At 46.0% G+C, this 11,303-nt stretch overlaps 1 protein-coding gene across 2 annotated transcripts in view; it reads left to right on the top strand.

Annotated features, from left to right (window-relative positions):
* The window catches only part of COA8 (cytochrome c oxidase assembly factor 8), a 34,631-nt gene extending 23,651 nt beyond the window's left edge, over positions 1–10,980 (top strand). Inside the window, exons 4-5 of one of the 2 annotated variants that reach the window (XM_039462927.2) lie at positions 3,941–4,031; positions 8,397–10,980. In XM_039462927.2, the coding sequence (XP_039318861.1) occupies positions 3,941–4,031; positions 8,397–8,502 (197 nt within the window). In that variant the 3' untranslated portion in view covers positions 8,503–10,980. The remainder of the gene's footprint in view (positions 1–3,940; positions 4,032–8,396) is intronic. The other variant, XM_010343947.3, reaches the window with a different exon arrangement.
* Positions 10,981–11,303: the final 323 nt, after the last annotated feature.

Consider the following 11,303-nt stretch of genomic DNA (forward strand, 5'->3'; position numbering starts at 1 on the left):
CATCTCAAGAAAAAAAAAAAGAGCCTTTTTTCCTCCTGACATCAAATACCTGGTATCTTCTCTAATCCCACTTCTCCAACTCTTCTACACCAGCTAGGTGTCCAACAATTCAGTTCAGTTGTGACACTGTCTACTTGGAGCTGGTGTCTGATGCCACAGGTTAGAGACCCAGTCCCACAAGAGGGCCTCCACTGAGGCAGTCTTTCTCTTTGGAGAAATTCCTGTTTAAATCCTTTGCCAGCTGCAAGTCCTGGGCCACTTGTCCCTCTGACTGACAGGCTATAAATCAGACTGTGACTCCCTCCACAGGATTGATAATTTGCTAGAATGGCTTACAACATTCAGAGAGGTGCTTTGCTTTCTTCCTGGTGTTGCATATCTTCCCATGTGCTTATTGGGTATTCCTTTATCTTCTTTGGAGAAATTCCTGTTTAAATCCTTTGCCTATTTTAAAATTAGATGATTTGACCAGGCAAGGTGGCTCACAGCTGTAATCTCGGCACTTTGGGAGGCCAAGGCAAGAGGATCATGAGGTCAAGAGTTTGAGACCAGCCTGACCAATATGGTGAAACCCCGTCTCTACTAAAAATACAAAAATTAGGCCAGGCGCGGTGGCTCACGCCTGTAATCCCAGCACTTTGGGAGGCCAAGGCGGGTGGATCACGAGGTCAAGAGATCAAGACCATCCTGGTCAACATGGTGAAACCTCGTCTCTAATAAAAATACAAAAAATTAGCCGGGCATGGTGGCGCGTGCCTGTAATCCCAGCTACTCAGGAGGCTGAGGCAGGAGAATCGCCTGAACCCAGGAGGCGGAGGTTGCAGTGAGCCGAGATCGCGCTGTTGCACTCCAGCCTGGGTAACGAGCGAAACTCCGTCTCAAAAAAAAAAAAAAAATACAAAAATTAGTCAGGCGTGTTGACACATGCCTGTAATCTCAGCTACTCAGGAGGCCGAGACAGGAGAATTGCTTGAACCTGGGAGGCGGAGGTTGCAGTGAGCCGAGATTGCACCACTGCAGTCCAGCCTGGGGGACAAGTCGAAAGTCCGTCTCAAAAAAAATGAATAAATAAAAATAAATAAAATTGGATGATTTATCTTTTTGTTGCTGAAATCAAAGAGTTCTTTACATATTCTCGATACTAGACCCTTATTAGATGGATGATTACAAATGTTTTTCTCCCATTCTATAATGATAAAAACCCATATAGATTTTTCATTTTTTCTTGAGACAGAGTCTCACGCTGTCGCCAGGATGGTCTCAATCTCCTGACCTCGTGATCCACCCGCCTCGGCCTGTCAGTCCTGGGATTACAGGTGTGAGTCACCATGGCCGGCCCTTTTTTTTTTTTACCGCCCCCCAAGGAGACAGGGTCTGGCTCTGTTGCCCAGGCTAGAGTGCAGTGGTATGAACATGGCTCACTGCAACCTTGGCTCCAGTGACCTTCCTTCCCCAGCCTCCTGAGTAGCTAGGACTACAGTCACACACCACCCTACCTGGCTAATTTTTTTATTTTTTGGAGAGATCAGGTCTTGTTATGTTGCCCAGGCTAGTCTTGAACTCCTGGTCCCAAGCGATCCTCTCACCTCAGCCGCCCAAGTAGCTGAGATTATAGGCATGCACCCCCAAGCCTAGCTAATCCTTTTAATTTTCTTGATAGTGTCCTTTGAAGCACAAAAGTTTTTAATTTTGATGAAATCAAGTTTATTTTTTTTGCTTGTGTTTTAGGTGTCATATCTAACAAATACTACTTAATTTGAGGTGATGAAGAGTTGCATCTGTTTTCTTGAAGAGTTTTTCTTTTATAGTTTTAGCCCTTATGTTTAGATTTTTTTATTGACCTTGAGTTAACTCTTGTTTTATGGTGTTAGGTAGGGGTTCAACTTACTCCTTTGCATGTGGTTATCCAGTTAGTTGTCCCAGCACCATTTGTTAAAAAGACTATTCCCTCCCTCATTGAATTGTCTTGGCACCCTCAGTGAAAATCACTTGCCCACAAATATTTGGGTTTACTTCTAGACTCAAAGTTTGATTGCATTGATCTGCATGCCTGTCCTTATGCCAGCACCATACTGCTTTGATTACTGTTGTTTTGTAGTAAGTTTTGAAACTGAGAAGTGTGAACCTTCCAACTTTGTTCATCTTTGATCAAGGTTGTTCTAGCCATTGGGGTTCTTTACATTTCCATATTGAATTTGAGATTGTCAGTTTCTGCAAAAAAAGGAAAAAAAAACCCAGCTGGGATTTTGATACAGATTGTTCTGAATCTGTATATCAATTTAGGGAGTATTGCTATCTTAACAGTATTAAGTCTTCCAAATCATGAACACAGTATATCTTCCCATTTATTGAAAAGGTCTTCTTGGCCGGGCGCGGTGGCTCAAACCTGTAATCCCAGCACTTTGGGAGGCCGAGGGGGGTGGATCACAAGGTCAAGAGATCGAGACCATCCTGGTCAACATGGTGAAACCCCGTCTCTACTAAAAATACAAAAACATTAGCTGGGCATGGTGGCACGTGCCTGTAATCCCAGCCACTCAGGAGGCTGAGGCAGGAGAATTGCCTGAACCCAGGAGGCGGAGGTTGCAGTGAGCCGAGATCACGCCATTGCACTCCAACATGGGTAACAAGAGCAAAACTCCATCTCAAAAAAAAAAAAAAAAAAAAAAAAAGGTCTTCTTTCATTTCTTTCTTTCCACTATATTTTGTGTTTTGCTTTGTTTTGTTTTGTTTTTGAGTCAGGGTCTCACTCTATCACCAGGCTGGAATACAGTGGCAGGATTTTGGTTCACTGAAACCTTTACCCTCCCCCAGGCTCAAGCAGTCCTCCCAGCTCAGCCTTTTGAGTAGTTGGGACCACAAGTCTATACCACCATGCCCACCTATTTTTTTTAATATATTAAAATATGTATATTTATATATATATATATATATATATTTTTTTTTTTTTTTTTTTTTTTTTTTTAAATACCCAGGTGGTATAGACCTGGGTTTCATCATGTTGCCCAGGCTGTTCTCAAACTCCTGAGCTTAAGCAATCCTCTGCCTTGGCCTCCCAAAGTGCTGGGATTATAGACATGAGTCACCACTTCTGGCCTACTTTGTATTTTTTTTTTTTTTTTTTTTTTTTGAGACCGAGTTTCGCTCTTGTTACCCAGGCTGGAGTGCAATGGTGCGGTCTCGGCTCACCGCAACCTCTGCCTCCTGGGCTCAGGCAATTCTCCTGCCTCGGCCTCCTAAGTAGCTGGGATTACAGGCGTGCGCCACCATGCCCAGCTAATTTTTTGTATTTTTAGTAGAGACAGGGTTTCACCATGTTGACCAGGATGGTCTCGATCTCTCGACCTCGTGATCCACCCGCCTCGGCCTCCCAAAGTGCTGGGATTACAGGCTTGAGCCACCACGCCCGGCAATTTTTTTTTTTTTTTTTTTTTTTTTTGAGATGGAGTCCCATTCTGTCACCAGGCTGGAGGCTGGAGTGCAGTGGCACCATCTTGGCTCATTGCAGCCTCCATCTCCCGGGTTCAAGCCATTCCCCTGCCTCAGCCTCCCAAGTAGCTGGGACTACAGGCACATGCCACCACACCCAGCTAATTTTTGTATTTTTAGTAGACATGGGGTTTCACCATGTTGGTCAGGATGGTCTGGATCTCTTGACCTCATGATCTGCCCTCTCACCTTAGCAAAGTGCTGGGATTACAGGCATCACGCCCAGCCTATTCCTAATCTTTTATTATTTTTGATGCTATCATAAGTAGAATTGCTTTCTTAATTTCATTTTCAGACTATTCATTACTAGTATATAGAAATAGAATTGATGTTTGTATATTGGTCCTGTATATATCCTGCAAGCTTGCTGAACTCATTTACTAGCTCTAATAATTTTTTTGTTTATCCTTTTTCCTTAAGTCTTAATGTTTAAGCTGAAATTAACTTTCAGGTCAGAAAACAACACTGAATGCAGAAGAAATGGCGGACTTTTACAAGGAATTTTTGAGTAAAAATTTTCAGAAGCACATGTATTATAATAGGTAGGTATTTACTCTTTTCCTGAAAATTTGAATAGCACATCCAGATTAGGTAAGAGTGTTTTCTTTTTGTTTTGTTTTGTTTTTTTTTGTCTTTTCTTTTTTTTTTTTTTTTTTTTTGAGACAGAGTTTCACTCTTGTTACCCAGGCTGGAGTGCAATCTCAGCTCACTGCAACCTCCACCTCCTGGGTTCAAGCAATTCTCCTGCCTCGCCTCCCGAGTAGCTGGGACTATAGGCGCACACCACCATGCCCAGCTAATTTTTGTATTTTTAGTAGAGATGGGGTTTCACCTTATTGACCAGAATGGTCTCGATCTCTTGACTTTGTGATCCACCCGCCTCAGCCTCCCAAAGTGGTGGGATTATAGGCATGAGCCACTGCGCCTGGCCAGTAGGAGTATTTTCTTACCTGAATTTAACAACATTCCATTCACATTTATATCAGGGGTAGAAGTTGCAAGACTTATGCCGGGCACGGTGGCTCAAGCCTGTAATCCCAGCACTTTGGGAGGCCGAGGCGGGTGAATCACGAGGTCAAGAGATTGAGACCATCCTGGTCAACATGGTGAAACCCCGTCTCTACTAAAAATACAAAAAATTAGCTGGGCATGGTGGCGCGTGCCTGTAATTGCAGCTACTCAGGAGGCTGAGGCAGGAGAATTGCCTGAACCCAGGAGGCGGAGGTTGCGGTGAGCCGAGATCGCACCATTGCACTCCAGCCTGGGTAACAAGAGCAAAACTCCGTCTCAAAAAAATAAATAAATTAATTAAATAAATAAATAAATAAGAAGTTGCAAGACTTTATCAACTTTATTTTTGAAGTGACTGCAGTGGCTTAAAAAGATACTAGTTTTTTTAGGCCGGGCATTGTGGCTCATGCCTGTAATCCTAGCACTTTGGGAGGTTGAGGCAGGCAGATCATGAGGTCAGGAGATCAAGATCATCCTGGCTAATGTGATGAAAACCCGTCTCTACTAAAAATACAAACAATTAGGGGCCGGGCGCGGTGGCTCAAGCCTGTAATCCCAGCACTTTGGGAGGCCGAGGCGGGTGGATCACAAGGTCGAGAGATGGAGACCAACCTGGTCGACATGGTGAAACCCCGTCTCTACTAAAAATACAAAAAATTAGCTGGGCATGGTGGCACGTGCCTGTAATCCCAGCTACTCAGGAGGCTGAGGCAGGAGAATTGCCTGAACCCGGGAGGCGGAGGTTGCGGTGAGCTGAGATCGTGCCATTGCACTCCAGCCTGGGTAACAAGAGCGAAACTCCGTCTCAAAAAATAAATAAATAAATAAATAAATAAATAAATAAAAAATAAAAAATAGCGCTGGGCGCAGTGGCTCAAGCCTGTAATCCCAGCACTTTGGGAGGCCGAGGCGGATGGATCACGAGGGCGAGAGATCGAGACCATCCTGGTCAACATGGTGAAACCCCGTCTCTACTAAAAATACAAAAAATTAGCTGGGCATGGTGGCACGTGCCTGTAATCCCAGCTACTCAGGAGGCTGAGGCAGGAGAATTGCCTGAACCCAGGAGGCGGAGGTTGCAGTGAGCCAAGATTGCGCCATTGCACTCCAGCCTGGGTAACAAGAGCGAAACTCCGTCTCAAAAAAAAAAATAAATAAATTAAATAAATAAATAAATAAGAAGTTGCAAGACTTTATCAACTTTATTTTTGAAGTGACTGCAGTGGCTTAAAAAGATACTAGTTTTTTTAGGCCGGGCATTGTGGCTCATGCCTGTAATCCTAGCACTTTGGGAGGTTGAGGCAGGCAGATCATGAGGTCAGGAGATCAAGATCATCCTGGCTAATGTGATGAAAACCCGTCTCTACTAAAAATACAAACAATTAGGGGCCGGGCGCGGTGGCTCAAGCCTGTAATCCCAGCACTTTGGGAGGCCGAGGTGGGTGGATCACAAGGTCAAGAGATCGAGAACATCCTGGTCAACATGGTGAAACCCCGTCTCTACTAAAAATACAAAAAATTAGCTGGGCATGGTGGTGCGTGCCTATAATCCCAGCTACTCAGGAGGCTGAGGCAGGAGAATTGCCTGAACCCAGGAGGCGGAGGTTGCGGTGAGCCGAGATCACGCCATTGCACTCCAGCCTGGGTAATAAGAGCGAAACTCCGTCTCAAAAAAAAAAACAATTAACTGGGCATGGTGGCACACACCTGTAGTCCCAGCTACTCGGCAGGCAGAGGGAGGAGAATCACTTGAACCCAGGAGGCAGAGGTTGCAGTGAGCTGAGATTGCACCACTGTACTCTAGCCTGGGCCACAGAGCAAGACTCTGTCAAAAAAAAAAAAAAGACTGAAATGAGAGCTTAAGGTAGAATCAACTAAACCCAAATGTTGGAAATTCCTCAAACAAATGGTCCAGTTTCTTCAACACGTAACTAGAATTCTAAAAGTTAAAAAGGAAGGTGGGGGCTTGCAATATCTAGACCTCGTTGGGCTCCTGATTCAGATACCCACCTGTAAAATGATATTTTGGACAAATAGAGAAAATTGAACAGTAACTCCATATTAGTTTGTGTTAATAAATTATTGTACATTTTGCACAGAATTTAAATGTTGTGATTCTGTGCTTTTTTAAAAAATGTTTTAGCTGGTTACAGATATGTAATGGCTTATATTTACAGGTGAAATAATAGGACATGGTATCTGAGATTTGCTTTAAAATATTTGTAGGTTGGATGCAGTGGCTCACACCTGTAATCCATGACTTTGGGAGGCCAAAGTGGGTGGATCATTTGAGGCTAAGAGTTCAAGACCACCCTGGGCAACATAGTGAAACCTTGTCTCTCCAAATAGCCAGGCATGGTGGCGTGTGCCTGTAGTTTCAGCTACTTGGAAGGCTGAGCTAGGAGGACCACTTGAGCCTGGGAGGTTGAGGGTACAGTGAGCTGAGACCCCTCCACTCATTCCAGCCTAGATGACAGAGTGAGACCCTGTCTCAAAAATAAAATAAAATAAAACAATATATATAAAAACAGTTACAGAGTCTGATGGGCAGGTGAAGCCAGACCTGAAAAATGTCAATATGGGTCAGGCAGGGTGGCTCATACCTGTAATCCCAGCACTTTGGGAGGCCAAAGTGGATGGACTGCTTGAGCCCAGGAGTTTGAGACCAGCCTGGACAACATGGCAAAACCCTGTCTCTACAAAAAATACAAAAATTAGCTGGGCGTGGTAGCATGCACTTGTAGTCCCAGCTACAGGAGGCTGAGGCAGGAGAATCCCTTGAGCCCAGGAGGTAGAGGTTGCAGTGAGCTGAGATCCCACTACTGCACTCCAGCCTGGGCCACAGAGTGAGACCCTGTCTAAAAAAAAGAGAGAGAGAGAAAGAATGTCGATATGGTCAAAAGCTAAATGGGCTCAGTAAGGGACAGTCTGACCTAAAGATTAGTCCTGAAATACGTGGATTCCATTTCTAAGGTCGTCATGTATTACTTGGAATTAGTTAAGTCATTTAAATAAGCAAGTATCATCTTTCCCTGGTCTTTGGACACATAGCTTGTTTACACTAGGCACAATCTCTGATAGGCTTCATGTTTTCCCTCTTACCCAAGATCAGGCTTTAGAGGAGTCCAGTCCCCATCCCCACCTCCTGCCCCTGCCTTCCCGGTGGCAACAGTAGAAGCTTGGTTTGCCTTTTCACCCGAATGTCATAGAATCAGTCTGTCTGTATTAGTGAAATGGAACATGGCTTTTCCTTTAAGAACTGTAATCCCCATGGGCCACCGGTTTTCTTTCCTTAGAAGCACTTCCTTTGGGCACTGCTCCTCATGACAGCATTGGTTAAGTAGGTGGAGGCGTAAAGGTGGTCTGCAGGTGGAAAGGAGCTTTCTGTCCTGCCATGCAAAGCCTCCAGAATGGTTGTGGCCCCATCACACTCCTGGAATGTGGCCAGCCCAGGAGGCCTGGGGTTTCCAAGGGCTCTCTTGGATCTTTTAGCAAAAATCAAAGGAGTACTTAGGAGGCCGAGGCAGGAGAATTACTTGAACCCAGGAGGCGGAGGTTGCAGTGAGCCAAGATTATGCCACTGCACTCCAGCCTGGGCAACTGAGCAAGACACCCTCTCAAAAAAAAACACCAAAGGAGGATGGCAGCAGCCTCCAGAAACAGAAGGTTGGGTTGGGGAGGGCTCCAGGCATTGCCAGTGGGCCTTACTCTCAGCCTGAAAAGAAGCAGGCCTCTCTGGATAGTTTGGCTTTAACAAGGGCGGGGAAAGGGAGAGGCGGTGGTGAGGGCAGAGGCCTGGTCAGGTGAACTCACATTGGCTGAGAGCTGCCCCTGGGCCAGGGCACCGAGCCCCAGTTCCTGCTGCCGTATCACCTGTGCATCCTGTTTTTCTACAGAGACTGGTACAAGCGCAACTTTGCCATCACTTTCTGCATGGGAAAAGTGGCTCTGGAAAAGATTTGGAACAAGCTCAAACGGAAACAAAAGAAGATGAGCAACTAGGAGTCCCCCGTGACCCAACCCGAGTCCAGGTTTCCATGGGAGCAGATGGTTAGAGGAGCTCCTTTCACAGGGGCTCTGAGAAAAACGGGAGTGATCCCAAGAAGCCCACATCTTCCTAAGGGGGCCATGGCCTGTCTGGGGACAGGGTGGGTCCCACTGATGTGGGCTCTAGGCCAGCTTGTTGTCATGGACATGGCATTAAGGCCCAAGCACTGGGTGCCCGTTTTCTGTGTTTCGAATTACACCAATTCAAAACAGAGCTATTTAAAAATATTGGCCTGGCGCGCTGGCCCACGCCTTTAATCCCAGCACTTTGGGAGGCCTAGGCGGGTGGATCACTGGAGGTCAGGAGTTCGAGAGCAGGCTGGACAACATGGCAGTACCCCATCTCTACAAAAAATTAGCCGGGCATGGTGGCAGGCACCCGTAATCCCAGCTACTTAAGGCTGAGGCATGAGAATCGCTTGAACCCAGGAGGCAGAGGTTGCAGTGACCGGGATCACGCCACTGCACTCCAGCCTGGGAGACCAAGCGAGACTCCGTATCAAATCAATAAATAAAATAAAAATGTTAATAAACCTTTACGGAATCAAAAAGCTTGCTGACGGGAATGATTTGGAAGCTGGCTGCCAAGTGTCTGTATGCTGGGTCAGACCTCCCTCCCTGTGAGTCATCAGCTGGTGGGTCCTCACCGGCTGCACCCTGAATGCGATCCGGTGTGAGGGCATGAAAGCAAGTGCCATTTTTTTTTTTTTTTTTTTTTTGAGACGGAGTTTCGCTCCTGTTACCCAGGCTGGAGTGCAATGGCGCGATCTCGGCTCACCGCAACCTCCGCCTCCTGGGTTCAGGCAATTCCCCTGCCTCAGCCTCCTGAGTAGCTGGGATTACAGGCACGCGCCACCATGCCCAGCTAATTTTTTGTATTTTTAGTAGAGACGGGGTTTCACCATGTTGACCAGGATGGTCTCGATCTCTCGACCTCGTGATTCACCCGCCTCAGCCTCCCAAAGTGCTGGGATTACAGGCTTGAGCCACCGCGCCCGGCTGCAAGTGCCATTTTATTGCACGCCAAAACGTTTGACTTGATTCTTGGTGTCAGCTGTGGTAGTTGATTCTTCAATGCTGTAAGCAAATTAACAAGAAACAGCAGCACTTATTCTCCTCTTTCCTTAAACATGAAGATTAAATGGCCAGGCATGGTGGCTCACAACTCCTCACCTCATGTAATCCCACCTATTTGGGAGGCCGAGGCAAGCAAATCAGTTGAGCTCGGGAGTTCGAAACCAGTTTGGGCAACACGGTGAAACCCCGCCTCGCCAAAAAATGCGAAAATTAGCTGTGTATAGTAGCACATGCGTGTAGTCCCAGCTGCTCTAGAGGCTGAGCTTCAAGGATTGATTGAGCCAGGGAGGTCCAGACTGCAGTGAGCCAAGTTCCCATCATTGGGCAACAGAGCCAGAACCTGTCTCAAAAAAAAAAAAAAAAAAAAAAAAAACGGCCGGGCGCGGTGGCTCAAGCCTGTAATCCCAGCACTTTGGGAGGCCGAGGCGGGTGGATCATGAGGTTGAGAGATCGAGACCATCCTGGTCAACATGGTGAAACCCCGTCTCTACTAAAAATACAAAAAACTAGCTGGGTGTGGTGGCGCGTGCCTGTAATTCCAGCTACTCAGGAGGCTGAGGCAGGAGAATTGCCTGAACCCAGGAGGCGGAGGTTGCGGTGAGCCGAGATCGTGCCATTGCACTCCAGCCTGGGTAACAAGAGTGAAACTCTGTCTCAAAAAAAAAAAAAAAAAAAGCAAAAAAAAACAAAAAAAGGCCAAGCGAGGTGGCTCACGCCTGTAATCTCAGCATTTTGGGTGACCGAGGTAGGCGGATCACCTGAGGTCAATTCGAGACTAGCCTGGCCAACATGGTGAAACCTCCTCTCCACAATAATAATGGAGGGTGCCTGTAATCCCAGCTACTTGGGAGGCTGAAGTGGGAGAATCGCTTGAACCCAGGTGGTGGAGGTTACAGTAAGCTGAGATTGTACCACTGCACTCCAGCCTGAGTGACAGAGCAAGACTCCATCTCAAAAAAAAAAAAAAAAAAAATATTCTAACCCCAAAATAGGCTTTTTTAAAATTAGGTTAATATAATTATAATAGCTATATTGAAATAAAGTATTTCTGTGGGCTTTTAAATATTTACAAAATAAAGCTTATCTCAGTGATGTGTTTTATACCACTTTTCCCACAAAAATGCATGTTTGTTAAAATTCCCAATATTTTAAATACTTTAATTTGGACTTTATTATTACTATTATTATTTTTGGAGACAGGGTTTTGCCATGTTGGTCAGGCTATTTTCGAACTCCTGACCTGAAGTGATCCACCTGCCTTGGCCTCCCAAAGTGCTGGGATTACAGGCGTGAGCCACTGCGCCTGGCCCTAATTTGGACTTCAAAAGGAAAATAAAATTGAGTCTCTCTCCCCAACTTTGTGTGTGGGTGGTGTTTGTAAGCACTGAGTTTTTTACCTGCTCATATTCACCCAAAAAAAGCTGGATGTGGCTATGAGAAGTTCAGCAGGGCTCCCGAGGGCTGTCTCAGGTCAGTGACAACAGGACATCTAATGTCTTTCCTTGTTTTTGTTTTGTTTTGTTTTGAGACAGTCTTACACTGTCACCCAGGCTGGAGTGCAGTGGCGAGACCTCTGCTCACTGCAGCCTTCACCTCCTGGGTTCAAGCGATTCTCCTGCCTCAGCCTCCCGAGTAGTGGGATTACAGGGGCATGCCACCACACCCAGCCAATTTTTGTA

This window comes from Saimiri boliviensis, chromosome 2, assembly GCF_048565385.1.
Source record: "Saimiri boliviensis isolate mSaiBol1 chromosome 2, mSaiBol1.pri, whole genome shotgun sequence".
In the NCBI taxonomy this organism is placed as follows: Eukaryota; Metazoa; Chordata; class Mammalia; order Primates; family Cebidae; genus Saimiri; species Saimiri boliviensis.